Source organism: Ovis aries, chromosome 4 (genome assembly GCF_016772045.2).
Source record: "Ovis aries strain OAR_USU_Benz2616 breed Rambouillet chromosome 4, ARS-UI_Ramb_v3.0, whole genome shotgun sequence".
In the NCBI taxonomy this organism is placed as follows: Eukaryota; Metazoa; Chordata; class Mammalia; order Artiodactyla; family Bovidae; genus Ovis; species Ovis aries.
Genome location: NC_056057.1, coordinates 115,423,832 through 115,441,801, shown reverse-complemented (window position 1 = coordinate 115,441,801; position 17,970 = coordinate 115,423,832). Strand labels below are relative to the sequence as shown.

At 61.0% G+C, this 17,970-nt stretch overlaps 2 protein-coding genes across 7 annotated transcripts in view; one reads left to right on the top strand and one right to left on the bottom strand.

Annotated features, from left to right (window-relative positions):
* The window catches only part of SMARCD3 (SWI/SNF related, matrix associated, actin dependent regulator of chromatin, subfamily d, member 3), a 33,179-nt gene extending 22,883 nt beyond the window's left edge, over positions 1–10,296 (top strand). For 3 of the 4 annotated variants that reach the window (XM_042249285.1, XM_042249284.1, XM_060415207.1), the window contains 12 exons: positions 3,968–4,179; positions 5,895–5,937; positions 6,812–6,934; positions 7,046–7,168; positions 7,413–7,508; positions 7,708–7,809; positions 8,051–8,212; positions 8,975–9,072; positions 9,228–9,363; positions 9,607–9,729; positions 9,837–9,938; positions 10,115–10,296. In XM_042249285.1, the coding sequence (XP_042105219.1) occupies positions 3,968–4,179; positions 5,895–5,937; positions 6,812–6,934; positions 7,046–7,168; positions 7,413–7,508; positions 7,708–7,809; positions 8,051–8,212; positions 8,975–9,072; positions 9,228–9,363; positions 9,607–9,729; positions 9,837–9,938; positions 10,115–10,168 (1,374 nt within the window). In that variant the 3' untranslated portion in view covers positions 10,169–10,296. Of the gene's footprint in view, positions 1–859; positions 1,068–3,967; positions 4,180–5,894; positions 5,938–6,811; positions 6,935–7,045; positions 7,169–7,412; positions 7,509–7,707; positions 7,810–8,050; positions 8,213–8,974; positions 9,073–9,227; positions 9,364–9,606; positions 9,730–9,836; positions 9,939–10,114 lie in introns of those variants that run through there. The other variant, XM_042249283.1, reaches the window with a different exon arrangement.
* CHPF2 (chondroitin polymerizing factor 2) lies at positions 8,658–16,136 on the bottom strand. Of its 3 annotated transcripts, XM_027969025.3 has the most exons (6): positions 14,461–16,136; positions 13,441–14,005; positions 12,552–12,734; positions 10,075–11,879; positions 9,601–9,751; positions 8,658–9,382 (listed from the first exon to the last, which is right to left on the bottom strand). In XM_027969025.3, exons 1-4 carry the CDS (start codon positions 14,739–14,741, stop codon positions 10,581–10,583), a joined length of 2,328 nt encoding a protein of 775 aa, XP_027824826.1. In that variant the 5' UTR covers positions 14,742–16,136; the 3' UTR covers positions 8,658–9,382; positions 9,601–9,751; positions 10,075–10,580. The 3 variants fall into 3 exon arrangements, with proteins under 3 accessions (XP_027824826.1, XP_042105216.1, XP_060271189.1); XM_042249282.2 differs by having other exon boundaries at positions 9,601–11,879; XM_060415206.1 differs by lacking the exon at positions 12,552–12,734 and having other exon boundaries at positions 9,601–11,879.
* Positions 16,137–17,970: the final 1,834 nt, after the last annotated feature.

The following is a 17,970-nucleotide window of genomic DNA, read 5'->3' as shown; positions in this document are numbered from 1 at the left end:
GGAGACACAGACCGTGTCCAGCCACACACGCACCCGCGCCCGCCCGCGCGCGCGCGCGTACCGGAGGCTGCGGTGGAGGGAGGCACACAGAGGAGGCATTTATCTGTGCACGCACGTAAACATCCACACCCACGGCCGCCGGCCGTGCCCACACCAGGGTGCAGACACACTCAGCGGTGAGACAAGGGCGCACACATCTATGGACTGCAGGGCACACCGCCTCCGGGGCACACCCACCACGGCCGCCCGGTGCCGGAGAAAGGCCTCCTCCGGGCTCGACTCCCGCCCCCCGCCACCACCACCCCCTCCACCCACCCCGGATTCCTTCCCAGCGAAATGTTTCCCTACTTGGCCTGCCAGGTCTCTGGGGAAAAGGGCCTCAGAAATGCGGCAGGAGCCACTTGGGGGCAAAGTTGGAACGGCCTGTTCCCGGCCTGTTCCCTGCCGGCGAATTCCCTAAGCGAAAAACTATTTGCGGCGAGAGAGGCCGGGTGGCCGGCGAGCCCCCCGGCCGCCTCCCCTCGCGTCCCCTCCCCGCGCCGCCGCCGCTGCCGCCGCCTCCCCGCGGCCCTCGGGCGGCCTCGGGCAGGCGGCGCCGCTGCCCAGCGGCCCGGAGCCGCGCTGGCCGGCGAGCCTCGCCGCTTATCTGCGCTGTTTGGGCCCGGCGAAGCTTGGGAAAGGCAGGCTTCTCCGTCCCCGCCGAGTCAACAGGCGGACCCCGGGCCGCCGGACTATTTCTGTCTTATCAGTGCAGGAATGCGGCAGCCGCGGCGGCTGGCGGGCGGCGGCGGCGGCGGCGGCGTGGGCCGTGGGCCGTCAGGGCAGCCCTGAAGGGGCCCCCTCCCCACTCCGCTCGAGTAGAAGTGTGAGAGAGCCCAGCAGGACTCAGAGGGGAGAGTTGGAGGAAAAAAAAAAAAAAAAGGCAGAAAAGGGAAAGAAAGAGCAAGAGAGAGAGAGAGAGAGTGAGAGGCGCCGCTGAGCCCACCCCGATGGCCGCGGACGAAGTTGCCGGAGGGGCGCGCAAAGCCACGAAAAGCAAACTTTTTGAGTTTCTGGTCCATGGGGTGGTGAGTGGGGGAAAAGTTAGCGGGGGAGGGCGAGCGAGCTGGCTCGGGCTGAATGGAGGGAAGGTCGGGAGGGGCCGGGAGGGGGCTCCCGCTCCCCCCACACCCCACCCCACGCCTCTAGCGGGAGCGCCGCGGCCCAGCGGGCCCGGCCCCAGCCCCGTGCCGGCGCGCCCTGGGGGCGCCCGAACACGTCGTCAGGCGGCTTGGCCGGGGATGGGTGCCCCGGGGCGGGGAAGGCAGGCGTTTGCATGGGTTCCTGTCAGGGGCTTGGGGGTAGAACTTGGGGACGGTCTCCCCCAAAGTGGGTGGGTGGGTCCCCTGTGGGGACAACCCGATGGGTTGTCTTCCCTTCTTTCCCTGGTGGAGCCCAGGTGCGACCCCTGCCCTGGGAGTGGGGGGTGGGGGGACTTGGCATCGCTGCGCTGGGCTGCTTGTTCATCAGCTGGGACAGTGTCTCGGGAGCAAGGAGCAGGTGACCCTGGCGGCGCTGTGAGTGGGAAGCTCTGGGGCTGAACCACCTTTGCATCCTGGGCTGAGGGCTCCGGGGCTCTGCCCCTGGCCTCTGCCAATCAGGGCCAGAGAGAGGCCCTCTCTAGGGGCAGACCCCAGGTTAAGGGGTCTGAGGATCCTTTGGCAGCCTCCACCACCAGAAGCTGATGTCCTTAACACCTCAAAGGTGTGAAGGAAGAGCTGGAGTCAGGGACGGGAGGCCTGGAGACCAGAGGGGCAGGTTTAGAAGGCCCACTGGGAGCCTGAGTGAGCCCAGGGAGCCTGAGGGGGTGGGGACGGGTTGGAAGGGCTGTGGCATAGGAGAGGCAGAGGCTCCAGGACTTGGGACGGCCACTGGTGCTGAAGCCGGGCAGAAAGGAAGCAGTCGGGTTTACTATGGCCAAATTTGGTTGTGACCCCAAGGAAGACACGTTCTCAGTAAGAGAGGCCAGAGCCCCTAAAATGTTGGCCCTTTGGGCAGGTCACCCATCCCCGCTGGCCAGCACAGCCTTCTAGGGGCTCTGGAGGCCTCCCTCTTGGGGCCTCCTTAGCAGATCAGTGAGTACCACCAGCCTCATTAAATGGGAGAGCAGCTGATGAGGAAAGGGGCTTTCCCAAAGCAGCCTGTTCTCCAGGCCCATGGGTCCCTAGGCTAACTTCCAAGGGGTCCCCATGTTGGTTAGCCTCATGACCAGCCCTGATCTTGCTGCCTGGGGTGTCCCAATAAAAGGCCCATCTAGGAGTGAGAGAGTGTATACATGTGGATTTTTTTTTAAGTCAACTCACTGCTTCAGTTCTTGGGTGGCCTGAGCCCCACTCCCAGCGCCCTGTCTGTGCTGGCAGGGAGTGGCGGGCCTGGGCTCCATTATGGGCCACCACCCTGGAGGTGTGAGTGACAGGGTCAGGTGGGGTGGGGGAGGCAGACACATGGACAGGCAGGTCTCACTGCTGAGGCTGTGACAGGCAGAGACAGCTGGTTGGCTGGGGGTTAGGGTTAGACACGGCGCGGGCAGGAGGGACCCGGGGGAGGGGGGCAGTGCGAGGAGATTCACTAGGCTCAGGGGCAGGGCGCTTCCCTGTTCTGGGAGCAGCTGCACCCCTGGGGTGGAGTGGGTGGTGCTCAGATAGTATAACAGGGGCACAGGGTCTGTGACCGTGGCTCCCTGATCTCCTTCCTGCTCTCCTGGCCCCCGTCCACATCCTGGCCACCCTCCGCTTGACAGCCCCTTGGGCCCTCCCCAGCCTCTCTTCTGGAATGGGACAAGTGAGGTTTTACGAGTCTGTGGAACACTTCACTCGATGCACTGGGTTGTCATCTGTATCCCAGTTGAGCACCCGGGTAGCAGCAAGGGCGCACACCTGCCTCACCTGCCTCCCCGTGCCCCCTGGGAACCCAGACTTCTGACCTCACTGGGGTAGGGTGGGGAGTAGTTGTAGTCTGTAGGATGGGGCCATCTCTGGTGATTCAGGCAGACAGGAAGGGAGAGATAGATATAAGAGAAAATGTCCATCCTTTTGACCTACCCAAGCCCTCTGGACCACCCATCACCAGTCAAGCCTCATAGCCCCCCTCCCCTCAATGGGAGAATCCTGGTGAGGTCTGACCTCAGCCCCTCAAGCTGCTTCTAGCCCTACCTCCAAGCCTTCACCTTGAGAGTAAATTATGCAGGTGGGCTAATTCAGCCAAGCCCCTGACGGTAGAGGCTGGGAATCAGAGCAAGGGGGCAGGGATTGGGACGGAGGGGCAAAAGCAGGGCCCCAGAGAGGAAAGTGGGTTGAAGGCAGGGAAGGCAGGGAAGGCAGGACCCCCTGGAAATGGACTGGGAAGCAGGCAAACGGGAAGGCAGACGGCAGAAGTCCGGAGCAAGAGAGCCAGCCCTGAACTAAACGAAAGCAGCAGAGAGGGCACAAACCCCGGGCCCCTCAGGAAAGGGCCTTGCATGACCTTGGCTAGGTTGCCTCTCTCCTTGAGCCGCGGTTGCCTCATCCGTCAAGTGGGGATAGAAGGCCCTCAGTCTGTCTTGCAGAGGAGCGTGTGGATAGGAGCATCCTTTGAAAAGGTTGAAAGGCGCCATTAATATTCATCTTCGCGGCACCTTCCGCAAATCCGAGGCTGGCGATGCCCTGTGCAGTTAGTTGCCTGGCTTCAGTTAGCTTCCTGCAGCGAGACGCAAGCCACCACCACCCCCCCCCCCCCCCCCCCCCTCCGCCAAAGCCGCGCGGTTCCGGCGCCCCCGCCCCTCCCCACCCCTCCCAGCCCCATCGGCATCGCGCCGTCGGCAGCAGGGTCACGGGCCGGGGGGCTCGGGGTTCGGGGGGAGGCGTAGCTCCGCGCGCCTGGAGCCCGGAGCCCTGGTTCTGACCGCCGGGCGCCTGTGTCTGCTTCACGCCCCCCCGACCCCCCTCCCCAGCGCCCCGGGATGCCGTCTGGAGCCCGGATGCCCCACCAGGGGGCGCCCATGGGCCCCCCGGGCTCCCCGTACATGGGCAGCCCCGCCGTGCGACCCGGCCTGGCCCCCGCGGGCATGGAGCCCGCCCGCAAGCGAGCAGCGCCCCCGCCCGGCCAGAGCCAGGCCCAGAGCCAGGGCCAGCCGGTGCCCACCGCCCCCGCGCGGAGCCGCAGGTAAGCGGGGGTGGGGGTAGGGGGGGTGCCCAGCGCGGAGGGGGCGGACGCGGGACCCGGAGGGACGGGGTGGGAAGCCCGGGCGGAGAGGGGTCAGCAGGGATCAGGCGTCCCGGGTGGGATGCTTTCCCAGGAGGCGGGCTGAGGGGGCACTGTCCCGGTTTCTTTGTGTGCCCACACCGTGGAGACAGGCTGTGACCGTCGCGCCCTTCTCCTTGTCACCTGCTCTGTCCCTCTCTGCACCCCAGTCCCCTGGTTCTCGGGGGATGGAGGCGGGGCTGTGGCACCAGGGCTCAGGGCCGAGCTTTACACTGCGGTTCCTAGCGCGGTTGTCCAGTGCGCCTTCCTCAGAAGCGCCCCTGGCTTGACTCCTCGAAAGCCCCACTCCGGATCTTGTTAATCTGAATCCCTGGCCAGTGGCGGGAGAGCCTGGGATTTGCCCCATGGTGGGCAGTCTCTGCCCCCTGGCGCTCTCTGGTGATTCTTGGGCACTCAAATGTTGAGGAGTTGCCACGGTCTGTCTTCTGGACGGGTCTGCCCTCAAGCCACCAAGGGCCAGTCTGTTTCCTTGTCTGAGCCAGCCAGTGGCACCCCCAAAAGCCCCTGCTGGTGCCTGGCAAGGAAGATACCCCTCTGGGTTTCACTGTTTAGCCAAACACACATGCTTCCTTTTGCGCACCAGATGGAGTCCTATAAAAGGTGCAATGTGGATTTTACCTCATTATTAAATATTTTTTTACATGTCAAGGAAAATTCACCATTTATAGGAAACCCATGAGGAATTCTTTGCGAAGTGAGTCATTCTTTTGTAGAGTCCCTGATTTATCTTGTACAACTGGAGAGTTTCACAGAGATAGTTTCTTCAAAACAAACCAGACCTTTAGTGAAACCTGCTTGTCTAGCCTTGAATAGATTTTTGACCAGGGCTGGGGCAGTGGCTGAGACCACCACACGGGGGCAGTATGCAGCCATTCCCTAGGCTGGGTTCTAATTTCTACTCGCCAAGGGTTTTCTGGGGTTCCTTCTGGGAGTCGGAACCGGCTAGTGGATCCAGCAGAGTCCAAGTCCCAGCTGCTACCCCAGGTTCAGCCCACCAGCCACACCCCAGAGGGGAACATCCGTACCCACTCTATCTGGATACCTGTGGGTGTGTCCCTTGGCCCTGCTGGCAGGTGGTCCAAGGGCATGAGCACCCCCTGCCCATCAGGGTCCCCTTCCTAGCCCAGGGTGGCTGGGGTGCTGGTCCTCACCAGCTTCACACCATCACTTCCTGCTTCTGGAATGGGGCAAGGGGGTCAGCTCCCCTCCCCACCAGCTCAGCCACCTTGGATTGTGTGCCCCTTCTCAGAGGAGGGAAAAAAAGTCCTCACAATGCATCCCCCCACTCTGTCCTTGCCTCTGCCCAGCTTTCCCCAAACATTTCTGCAGCGCCCCTGCTCCGAGCCCCTTCCAAGGCTAATTTCTCTGGATCTGGGGATGTGGCGGGGCAGAAAAGGGGCTCCCAGGCCAGAGAAAGGACAGAGTCACCTCCGCTCCCCATGAGAGGACAGAGCCACACACGGCCGGCGCCGGCATAGCCCCTCGGGCGGGCAGATGAGCGGGCTGTGGGAACCCCAGCCAGGCGGGCTGAGATGTCGGGATAATTTAGCAGGTGGCCTCGTTACTCCCAGATCTGTCGCCATGGTAACCTGGTTTTTTCTTTAAAAAATGTACAGTGCCAAGAGGAGGAAGATGGCTGACAAAATCCTCCCTCAAAGGGTGAGTGCCTTTCACAGCAGCCCCCAGCCCACCCCACCCCCAACCCTTTGCTGCTCCGCCCTCCTCTCCCCCCCACTCCCCGCCACCACCACCCCGGGCCACCTCCCCTCCCCCCTCAGGAGCAGCGCTTCAACATCATAGTCACTTTCACTTTTTTTGTTTAAAAAGCTAATTAAGAAATGAGGCTCCCCCAGGGCCAAAAGGATGGGGTGGGGCAGAGGGGAACGCAGAGCCAGAGGGGGTAGGATCCTGGGTCTGGGGGGGGGGGCTGCAGATCGAATTCCAGCGGTCTGCAGAGACATAAAGGCAGGGGACAAAGAGGGGCTGAGGGCTCGGGGACCACAGGCTGGCAGAGGAGAGAAGGGAACAGAAGCTGGCCGGAAGGCCCAGCAGCGTAAGGGGACCCAGGCCCAGCTGGGTCTGGAGGACGGCTGAGACCCCAGCTCGAGCAGAACATCTGGATGAGATGTCACTGTAGGCCCAAGCCGCGACATCTCCTGTCTCAGGGACCCCAGGGGCCCCTGACCACTTCACAGGTGCCCAAGGGAACCCAGAGGCTGTGCGACAGGGAAAGGACAGGATGAGGAGGTGAAGCCCTAAGCACCTGCTGGCCTCCATGGTTGCTTCGGCCTCCCCTAGTGATGAAATGCATGGATATCTCTAGTGGGAGCAGCAGTTTCATCCCTGTAACATCCAGGCCTTCATGGCTGGATTCAGAGGTCCCGTCTGCGCTGTCCAAGTTCCCTGCCCTGAATGTGGCCAGCTCCCTGCCCGCCACACTCGCACACTCCTGGGGCCACGTGACACCTGCACGTTCCAGCTGCAAGACTGGCTGAGCCCCTGGTTCCCTGCCTCGCTTCCTGCCCACTTCCAGATCCGGGAGTTGGTCCCGGAGTCCCAGGCTTACATGGACCTCCTGGCGTTTGAGAGGAAACTGGATCAGACCATCATGAGGAAGCGGGTGGACATCCAGGAGGCTCTGAAGCGGCCCATGAAGGTGCCTTGGGTTGGGGGTGGGGTGAGGGCGCCAAGTCCTAGTCCCTGAAAGGGAGAAGCCAGGGCTGGCCCCCTGGGAACTGGCTCTGTATGACACTGTTTATCTCTACAGCAAAAGCGCAAGCTGCGTCTTTATATCTCCAATACTTTTAACCCTGCGAAGCCCGATGCCGAGGATTCTGACGGCAGCATCGCCTCCTGGGAGCTGCGGGTGGAGGGGAAGCTCCTGGATGACGTACGTCCTGGCCCAGGTCTCTCCAGGTGTCCTGGGGTGGGTATGGGGCTGAGCTGAGGCCGGTACTGGATGTGTACACCGAGGGCTGGGGAAGTCAGCCCTGGCTGCGGGAGGGTGGTCCAGAGAGACGTGCCCAGGCCTGCTTCTGACTGTGTGGCCCTACCCGGCCAGCCCCCACCCGCTCCCAACTCACTCTGCCACCGTGGGCCCTGTTCCGCGCCCACGGTCCGTGCCTCTCCCACAGCCCAGCAAGCAGAAGCGGAAGTTCTCTTCCTTCTTCAAGAGCTTGGTCATTGAGCTGGACAAAGACCTTTATGGCCCTGACAACCACCTCGTGGAGGTAAGAAAGGCCCAGACCCCTCCTGCCCTCGAACTGGCCACAGGCCACTGTCCTAAAGAACCTAGAATGCAGTCCCGTTCGTGGTGTAGACCTGGGTCGGGGACCCCCTCCGCCAGGCCCCCAGTCCTGCACCCAGAGCTCCAAGGCCCCACCAGCTCAGACGGGCCTGTGAGGTGACTCAGCTCCTACCCCTGGACAGTGGCACCGGACACCCACCACTCAGGAGACGGATGGGTTCCAGGTGAAGAGGCCGGGGGACCTGAGTGTGCGTTGCACGCTGCTCCTCATGCTGGACTACCAGGTGCGTGCCCTCACTCCCAGACACCGCTCCCCCCAGCATCCCGCCTCCTGTACCCTTCTCCTAGCTGGGGTGGGTCATGGCTTGCAAGCTGTATGCCCTGAGAGACCCCGTTCTCCCCTCCACCCTGCCTGCTCCAGAAGCTTGTTTCCAAGGAGCCTAGGCCCCGCAGCCCCCGAGTCCTGAGTCCCTAGCCCCTCCCGCTCTCTTTTTGTCTCATTTTCTCATGGCCTCCTTGGCTCAGCCTCCCCAGTTCAAACTGGATCCCCGCCTGGCCCGGCTGCTGGGCTTGCACACGCAGAGCCGCTCGGCCATCGTCCAGGCCCTGTGGCAATACGTGAAGACCAACCGGCTGCAGGACTCCCACGACAAGGAGTACATCAACGGCGACAAGTATTTCCAGCAGGTACCCTCTCCCCTGAGCCTGGGGCCACGGGGAGGGGAAGGGCCTCTGCTCGGGACCACCACCCTGCCTCCTTGACTCCGTCGGGAATGATCTCAAGCCGGAGACCGGGGTTCCCATCTGGGCTCTGTCACACCGCCCTGTGCTGCAGCCCGCCTGTCTCAGCACCCCCAGCCCCCAGGTGAGGCCGATTGGGAACCCCAGGAAGCTAGTGGCTCTGGGGAACATGTTCTTGGCACCTGGAGCTAGGGCCCCCAGGTTCTGGCCCTGGAGCCAGTCACTGGGTCCGTCATTTAGCTGTTTGCAGCCTTGTTCCTTATCTTCGCCACGCCTGTCCCGTCTTACCCACTGGGCAGTTAGGAGAATCAAACTGCTGTGGAAGTGATACTGCCAAACTAGAGGTTATTATTAATATAACTTTAAAATAAATACCACAGGTAGCCTTGAGTGGTGAAAACAACAGTCAGTGTTTATTGAGCACTCACCACATGCCAGGCGCTGCTTCAGGCACTTCGTGTGTAACTGACGCATTTAATTCTAACAAGCCCCCTGAGATCAGTGCCCCTGCCTTCGGCTCCCAGAGATGGAGAGACTGAGGCCGACTGTGAAGTTGAGCGGCTCGGGGTTGCGCCGTGGGCGGAGGAAGCAGGCCTCAGGCCCAGGCCGGCCCCCGCCTCCTCATTGAGAGCTGGCTGCTTGGGGGGCCTTTTGAGAATGAAGGCTCTTTTGAGTGCAGAGCAGGGAACCTCTTTTCTCCTACTGCAGATTTTTGACTGTCCCCGGCTGAAGTTTTCTGAGATTCCCCAGCGCCTCACAGCCCTTCTGCTGCCCCCTGACCCGATTGTCATCAACCATGTCATCAGGTGAGGCCCCCCCCATCCCTGCTTCTCAGAGCTGGGAGTCACTATGGTGGTCCCGCCGCCCCATCCCTCCCTCTGCCCACCCCCCACATCAGGCCTCGGAGGCCCTTGGCCTCCATCGGGGCAGCATGGACACAAGGGCTGGCCTTCCCTGGCAGCGTGGACCCGTCGGACCAGAAGAAGACGGCGTGCTATGACATTGACGTGGAGGTGGAGGAGCCCCTGAAGGGGCAGATGAGCAGCTTCCTGCTGTCCACGGCCAACCAGCAGGAGATCAGCGCTCTGGACAGTAAGGTGGGGCTGGAGCCCAGCGCTGCAACAGGATGGGGACCCAACGGTGACAAACGCACAGACACAGCAGGACAAGGACGTGGGAGAGGACGGGAGGGCCCTGCCCTTGGGACCTGGAGCTCCGCCCGAGCCCCCTTCCCGGGGACTGCCCTTCCAGGGGACAGCCGAGAGCCCCCTGCCACGCCCCCTCCCCGCCTCTCCCACCTCAGCCTGGGCAGGCGAGAGCACGTGTCTTTCTACCTGCAGATCCACGAGACGATTGAGTCTATTAACCAGCTCAAGATCCAGAGGGACTTCATGCTGAGCTTCTCCAGAGACCCCAAGGGCTACATCCAGGACCTCCTCCGCTCCCAGAGCCGGGACCTTAAGGTGAAGGGAACCTCGGGGAGCGCTGGGTAGAGACAAGCATGCCGGGGAGACAGTGAATGTCATGCGGGGGTGTCCAGGCTCAGGATGACCCTGTTGCTCCCTCCCAGGTGATGACAGACGTGGCGGGCAACCCCGAGGAGGAGCGCCGGGCTGAGTTCTACCACCAGCCTTGGTCCCAGGAGGCCGTCAGCCGCTACTTCTACTGCAAGGTGTGAGGCCCGAGCCCCCGCCCCTCCGGCTCCCTGCTCACCCCCAGAGAAACCCCCCAGCCTCCCCCTCAACACGTGGGGCCGTGCCTGCTCCCAGATGCTCCTCCAGGTGGGTGGGGCCCGTCCCGTCACTCACCAGCAACTCGTCACCTGTGCCTGCTCTCCTTTCCTTACAGATCCAGCAGCGCAGGCAGGAGCTGGAGCAGTCGCTGGTCGTGCGCAACACCTAGGCGCGTGGGGGAAGCGTGCCGCAGAGGGCCACTCGGCCCTGCCCCGGCCCGTCCCCTCGGGCCTGGCTGTCACCCCCGACACCTTGTGGGCGAGGCAGGGGCTGGATTAAAGGTCATTTACCTGATAACAGCCGTGTGGTCATTGGCAACTGGGGCGAGAGGAGGATTGAGGGGGGCAGGAAAAGGGCAGTGGGCCCCTCCGGGAAGCTCCCCACCCCCTCCCTCAGAGTCTCCTTACTCCCATTTTTCCTAGACCTAAAAACAGTTTGGCAGAAGACACTTTTAATAACATTTTCTTATTGAAAAAAAAAAAACACAGCGGCGAGCTCTCCCATCTGTCCATGCATCTTGCCTGCCTCCCCAGGCGGGGCCCGGCAGGGGCTGTGTGTGGAGGTGCGGGGCCCCGAGCACACTAGGTGCTGTTGGCCTGCTCCTGCTCGAACAGGGCCATGGCCAGCTGCGCACGGGCCCCCAGCCCCTCCAGGTTGCTGAGGCGGCAGCGGTGGTAGAGTTCCTCGCTGAGCCTAGGGCTGCAGTCCCGCAGGGAGAACTTCTGCACCAGCCCTGGCTCCACGGCCCGGAAAAGGTGGAGCCCTGAGAACCGGAGGAAAACATCCATCACCTCCAGCCCCTCCAGGGCTTCCTCCTCTTCCTGGCCTGCCAGGTCGGCGGCCAGCCGGGCTCGGGCAGCCAGGTAGTCCGCATTGTAGAAGCAGCCCTCTGCCGAAGCCTGCCGGTCAAACCTGCCCCCTCCGGCAGCCCCCCGGGCAGGGTCCGCACCCGGAGGGGAAGGGGGGTCGGGGCCGGCCCCCGAGGGCGGTCTCTGTGGTGCCAGGGCGGGGTTGAACTCCTGGAAGTGGACCGGGAAGAAGGCCTGCCAGCCGGAGATGGCGTTCATGCGGCAGCGGTTGAGGACCTCGGGCCCTGGCCTGGTCCACACGGTGGCGAGGAAGAAGAGCGTGTCCACGGGGTGCTTCTTGGAGACCACGTCCATGAGCCGCACCTGGGAAGGCGCCTCCGCTCGCACGGCGAGCCAGGCCAGCCTCGTCCCAGGGTACCGTCGTTCCAGCTCAGCCGCTGCCGCCTTCACCCCGACGAACGGGTCTGGGGCCCCTCGGCCCCCTTCCCGCGGCCCGTAGACCAGCAACAGGGTGAGTAAGGCGTGCTCTCGGGGCTCCAGGACCCCAGCCGCAAAGGCCTCCAGGAACGCAGGGGCCGCGGCGGCCTCGGCGGCCGGTAGTGGTAGCACCAGCTGCACGCGCGTGGCCTCGGTGACGTAGGGCATGGGCAGGATCTCCACGCGGCTCAGCGGCCGCAGCAGGCTGACCCTGCGCGCCAGCGCCCGCCGGTGTCCCCGCTGCGTCACGGCCTCCAGCAGCAGGTCCAGCGTGTACTCCATGCCCCGCGCTGGGTCGAAGCGCCGGTAGCCGTTGAGCAGCCGCTGCTTCTGGAAGCGCAGGCGGGGCTGGTAGCGCCGGTTCAGCTGCTCCAGGGCCGTCTCCACTGCGTCGCCCACGTCTGCCCTGCTCGCCCCTTGCAGGGGGCACTTGGGGGCCCCGTCCGCGCAGGAAAAGGTGTGCTGCTCTGTGAAGTAGTCCCAGCCCAGCACCTCAAAACGGGAGTGCGGCGTGAAGGGGGCCGGGAGCCCAAGGGGCCAGCTCAGCCCCGCCTCCCCCTCGGGGGTCAGTGCGGTCAGGTTCCGGATCTGAGCCTAGGGCGGGAGGGACGCCCAGTTAGCACCTGGAGAGGGAGTCGGGACCCCGGCACGCTCCAGCGTCCTGGGTTCTGAGGTCCATCCTGACTCCATCAACACTCAGTGAGGCCTGGCCTGTCTGTACGGGGCACACAGACCCACCATCTGCACACAGCTGCTGAGGGGAGGAGGACGGGATGGGCAGAGTGCCGCTGTGGAGGGCAGGGGACCCTGACATCTGGGGCTCCGCAGCCTTTCTCTTCCTCACTCACAGGACTCACGCTCTCTTCACAGAAGGAGACCTTTGTTTTCACCTGGATCCCACCTCGGACAACCCCCTGCCATCAACTAGAGAATTCTTCTACCTTCTGCCCTTGGGCGTTTTAAGGACAGTGCTAGAAGTCCAGGGACTACGGGGTTTCAGCAAGGCACTACTGGAGAGGAGAGAAACCCTTCTGGTGCCAAGCCCGCTCCTCAGAGCTCTCCTGCAGATCCTCTCAAGTGAACCCACATCGTGCCAGGAGCTTTCACCCAGAGCACCCGGAGCCCCTTCTCCCTGGGGTGCTTTTCACTGAGGTTCGGTCGGTACAGTCAGCCTCCTTCTGCCTCGCCCTGCCTCCCCTCTTGCTCATCTGTGAGCCCGGACGTCGGAAGCACCCTCTGACCTGCAACCCTGGGTCCCCCGCTCACCTGCAGCTGTTCTATCTCGCTGTAGGCCCGCTCCAGCTCCAGAGCACTGAAGCGCTTGTGGAGCCGGTACATGAGGGTTCCCTCGGAGACAGGGTGCACTGCGAAGGCACTCAGGAAAGCTAAGCTTCTCTCCGTCTCAGGGTCCCTATTTTTGGCCAGTTCAAACGAGCGATACTGCTGCCCCTGGAGGACCATGAAACCAATCAGTGCCACACATGGAGGAACTGCCTGGCCCAACTACCCTTGACCGCCCTTGGCACTCACGCCTGTGACTGCCACTGCCGCCAAGGCGGCAGGAAGGGCATAGGAGCTCATTCTGGGGTCCCCTCAAACCTTCGCCTTACTCTCACCGGATTTTGGAGAAGAGAGTGCCCGCTAGGCAACTAGGATGACCTCGTCTCCCAAAGAATCCTGCTGTTTCTCAAAAGAATGAAAGCTGAGAGCCAGCAGAGACGGCCAGGACTCCGGTTGAGGAGGAGGGCCCCTCTGAGATTGTCCCCTCTTCTCCAACTAACAGGGAGGCTCCCAGGCCACTCTCCTCCTCCAGGAGAGCGGTCCCCTCAATGGCACTCCCAGGTCACTGGAGACGGCGCAGGTGTCGGGCAGAGGGCAGAGGGCGAGGGGCCAGACGGGGGGAGACCAGTGAGGAAGGGACACCTTTCAGGCTTGCTCAGAAGGTCCCTGACAAGACGCCACTTTTGACGGCCCTAGGGATCTAACGCTGCCAGAGGTGGCCAAGGGAGAATGAGAGGGGCAATTAGGGCCAGGGAGGGCACAACGACCACCCCAGGAGCTGCCGGGAAAGAGCCGGCAGCCCCCCAGCCTCGAGACCAGCCGCTGGTCCCTGCTAATTTGTCAGGGATGGGGACTAACTTGCAAGGGCCTTCACCTGGTGTTGGGAGACACAGCCGATGCCCAGAGAGTCAATGAGGCAGCGGCCGAGCCACTCGTCAGGTCGGGCACTGAGGATGTCTCCGCGGCAGCCATCCAGATGTGGCCGCAGCCGAAGCAGAAGGCTCCGGGACAACAGGTAGCCAAAGCCCCCGTGGCAGTACCGGGCCTGCTCGCTGGCGCCGATGAACTCCTCCGCCCGGCCCAGGTACAGGTCCTGGTTGATGCTGAGGTGGCCGGCCAGGGCCGCCAGGCGGGGGGCCTGCACGTACGTGTCGTCCTGCATGATGAAGAACCAGTCGTAGTCGGCCCCGAAGTGTGTGTGAAGATGGCGCAGGGTCTCGGACATGAGCCAGGCTGGCCGTTCGTCCCCGTGAGACACCACCTGCATCCCTGCCGGGGTCCGGGCCCCTCGCTGCCCAGTGAAGTAGAGCAACCGGGGGAAGTGGTGAGCCACCGTGCGGTTCACAGCCACAGCCAGAGTGGACAGCGTGGCCCGGGAGGTCAGGACAGCCACCAGCAACCGCTCGCGAGAGCCCAGCTCCGTCTGGATGTACCGAGTCCTGCAGGGAGACCAGTGTGCCAGGGTCAACTCCCTAATCTTTAGGAACCCAGCATGTCCAGCGTATACCTCCCCTCAGGATTTAGTGAGTTGGGGATGAGACAAGAATGGGGAGATCTCCTCATCAACACTAATGAGCTACTAGAGAGAGCATCTACTGAGTAGCTGATGCTGGAACTGATCTCGGGGAGATGGACTAGATGGAACCCCTGCCCTGCTGAAGAACATCCAACCACTGACTTAACACCAACGGGTGAGGCTTTCTCAGGCCTGAGGAGGAGGAAAAAAAACTGGAACCATGATGGAAAATAAGGCAGAGAACTGCTTCAGGAAGGCTAACGATGATTGCCAGTGACCACAGATAGGACGTGGAGGCACGGACGTGGAGGCACAGTCTCGGGGCAACCCTGAAGTGGGGGGTGGGGGTGATGCACGCACGTGCACGTTAACTCTCACCTGAGCACCTTCTTGTAGGGCTTGTTGGGATCCCTGTAGTAGGGGACAATCCGGGGTTTGAAGTCTTCGTCGCTTTGGTCAAGCTGAGTTCTTGAGTCTAGACTCTGTGACCCTCTGGCTTCCCCCAGAGCCTCTACGCAGGGATCGTCTCCCTCCCCCTGGATCCAGGACACTCGCAAGAGGCTCAGGCTGCACCCCAGAGACAGCCCTAGGATGAGGGGCAGTGCTGGTCGCAGCAGAGCCAACACTGAGCTCAGCCGCATGGTGGTGGGCCCGGCCATGTGTGCGCCCCAGAGGGCACAGCCTCAGGGATCAATCAGTGACCAACGGACTCTTTTACCAAGGGAGCCTGGGGCCAGTGAGGTCAACGAGAGAACAAGGTTGTGTTTGCTGCTGGGCCCAGAATCTCCAAGAAACTCCTGACTTGTCTTCCGCTGTCAAGGTGCTGGTTCTAACCCTCAGTCCAAATGGTAGTAAATGTTAGAATCAATTTCACCCACTAATGGTGGGTCCTCTAGTCCAGAAGAGGAAGAAGCAAGACACAGTCCTGCCAAACCTAACTCCCAAAGAAGGACTGCATACATCTGGTGATAGTATCTAAGCAGAGAGATGGCAGCAACTGATAAAGCTGGGGTTAGGGAAAAGCACATTAGCCATCAAAACACCAGCACCCAGCTAGAGGAACCTAACTCCACAGGCCTTTCCCAAAGAGCGTCTGGGAGGGGTATACATCTCTCTCACTCACTGAAGGGGCTGCTGACCCCCGGGCAGTCACAGAGATGGAGCCCAGGCCTTCCTACTATCTTCACCCGCGTTAAGGAAAGGCTCGCGCCAGAGGAACCCTTCCTCCCGGCAGTCAGGAGCCACTGGCACTGCGCACAGAGGTTCTGCCCCACCTAATGAGGTGGAGGGATGTGGTAACTCAGCACGGAGGACAGCCTCAGAGGAGCACAAAAGCTGATGGAGCTGCTGGGCAGGGCATTCTTCTCTGAATCCCCGGTGCTGAGAGCCCGAGGCTGCCCACCATCCTCCGAGAAGAGAAAGGAGGCCGGTGACAAGCCACTCTGGCTGTTGTCAAGAGCGATTCGGTGGCTGCCTTTTCCCAAGGCCCCAGGCACCCGAAGCAAATCGAGAGGACGACAAGCAGCTGGCGCGGGCGGACGGATGCTCGGGTGTCAAGCTCGGCAACTCCCCGCCCCACGTCTCCCTCTCAGCCGTTACTGACCAGCCTCAGGCCCAAGAAAGGAGGCCCAGAGCGAGCCTGGGCCGCTCGTCTCGCAGCAGAAATAAGAACTGGCTGCGTCACGGGCTGTCAGAGGAAGTGGGGCAGGGAGGCTCCGTTCGGGCGACGGGGGGAGAGGGCAAAGACCCCGCTCTCAGGCTCGACCGGGCGGCGGACACCCAGGGACACCCCGGGGGCCGGCCAAGGGGAGGCCCCTGCGGCCGGGCCGGGGGCGACGGCGGGCCGATGTAAGGGGCGGCCGCCGGCCGGGGTATGCCCGGTCCCAGGGAGCTCTGGGGGGCGAGGACGTGGAGCTGGGACCGGAGCTGGGATCGCTCCTATCGAGCGACAACCCCTTGCAGGGTTGTGGGGAAGGACGCGAAGGGGAGAACAGACCCCAGGGTTCCGCCGAAGCGCCGGCTCCGCCACCGCAGCCGCTGCCACCTCACAGCCCGGCCCACTCCTTCCTTTTCCGCTCGCTGTCAGTCCCCGTCTCTATGGTGACCGCATCCGGCCGCTCGCTCCGCCTTCGCCCTCTCTATGGTCGCCCCGCCCCGAGTCGGCGCCGCTAGCGGGCAGGGGTAGGTGGAGAGCTCATCCCGCCCACCCTCCACCCTCCTCCGCCCGGAGCCGGCGCGCGTTCCGCAACCCCTATTGTGAGTGGACCCAACCTGAATCCGAAGATGACCCAGATCTTCAACCTCGACTCCCTTCTACCCTAGGAAAAAACTCTTCTCACCTTCGATGAGCGCGTTTTCTACCTCCATGGACTACTACTCCCAGCGAGCTTTCCAAACCCCATCACCTACTCAGGTTATTTCAGAAATGTTTGTTGTTTGGTCGATGAGGTGGGCATGGTCCCTGCCCTCAGTTGGAGACGGGTATTAAACACACATTGACAAAAAATAAAAATAAACATTTACGTTTAGGTCGAAATTACAAACTGTCCGAAGTAACAGAAAAGTAAAGACTCTAGTGGAGAAGTGTAGCAGGAAGAATTAGACTCAGGATTTGGGAATGCTGCGATCCAAAATTCAGTACGTTACCCAGGCAAAAAGAGGAAGCCCGGAAAGAGGAAGACTGGCCCAAGAACTGGGAAGGCCAAAGCAGCTAAGGCTGCTGAGTGAGGGGACAACAGGTTAAGGGAGTCTGGAAGGCAGGTGGGCCTTCAAGCAACTATGGTGGGTTCCCATCCAAGATGGCACATTTCTAGGGGGCAATTTGGAAATGAAGGAAGGCAGTTTTGTTGTCAAAGAATTGAGGGGAGAATGCTACATGTACACTGCAAGATTGTATCGCATTAGAATTGTTTTACACAGCTTTCAAATGTCCTACAAAGATTCATTTCAGAGGGGGGAAAAATGGTTAAAATCATCTACTTTTTGAGTCTGTTTAATATGTAACAAGTAATTTTGCAGGGTTGTAATGTGTGCTGAATTTTCAAAGAATGTAACTATCATGTAAATGGAAAAAAGCCTGTATTTCAGTTTTGTCCCTGAATGTACTTGTTACCATTTTGTAACAAGTAGTGACTATTGATGTTTTCCAGCACAGGGAAGTAACTTTTCTTGTGAAGGATTTCCTTTTCTTCTTCTGTTATCATTACACTGTGATTTTTTGAAATTTATGTGTGTAGTTAGGTTGTCACAAATGAACTTTATTTCAAAAGAGGAAAAGAGGTGTTACTTGAAAAGTTCCTTATTAAAAGAGAACATTGGGGCTGGTAGAGTCAGGAACCCATTCTAGGAGGCAAGTGGGATGGAACACAGCAGCACAGCTCCCCTTCACTGTTTTGGTCTTACTTTCAGATTGACTGCAATTTGGTCTCCCCTCAGCAACTGGCACATGGTAGGTGGTAAATGGTTTTTAGGCTCCAGACCAGCATTGTCCATTAGAAATACAATGTGAGCCATATATGTAAACTTTAAGTATTCTGGGGCTAGGCTGTTTAGTTGCTCAGTCATATCCGACTCTTTGTGGCCCCTTGGATTGTAGCCCATTAGGCTCCTCTGTCCATGGACTTTCCCAGGCAAGAATACTGGAGTGGGTTGCCATTTCCTACTAGGAGTGGGATTGCTGGATCATATGGCAACTGTATTTTTAGTTTTTTAAGGAACTGCCGTACTGTTCTCCATAGGAGCTGCAATGGTTTACATTCCTACCAACACTGTAGGAGGGTTCCTTTTTTTCCACACCCCCTGAGTTTAATTATTTGTAGATTTTTTTGATGATGGCCATTCTGAAGTGCTACCTCATTGTATCATTTCTCTAATAATTAGTGATGTTAA

Excerpts from the sequence above, each read along its gene's own strand:
- CHPF2 (XM_042249282.2), bottom strand. The coding sequence starts at position 14,741 with ATGGCCGGGCCCACCACCATGCGGCTGAGCTCAGTGTTGGCTCTGCTG. Across the intron at positions 12,735-13,440 it reads GCTGTGTCTCCCAACACCAG|GGGCAGCAGTATCGCTCGTT; the intron begins GTGAAGGCCCTT and ends ATGGTCCTCCAG. Across the intron at positions 11,880-12,551 it reads GCGAGATAGAACAGCTGCAG|GCTCAGATCCGGAACCTGAC; the intron begins GTGAGCGGGGGA and ends CTCCCGCCCTAG.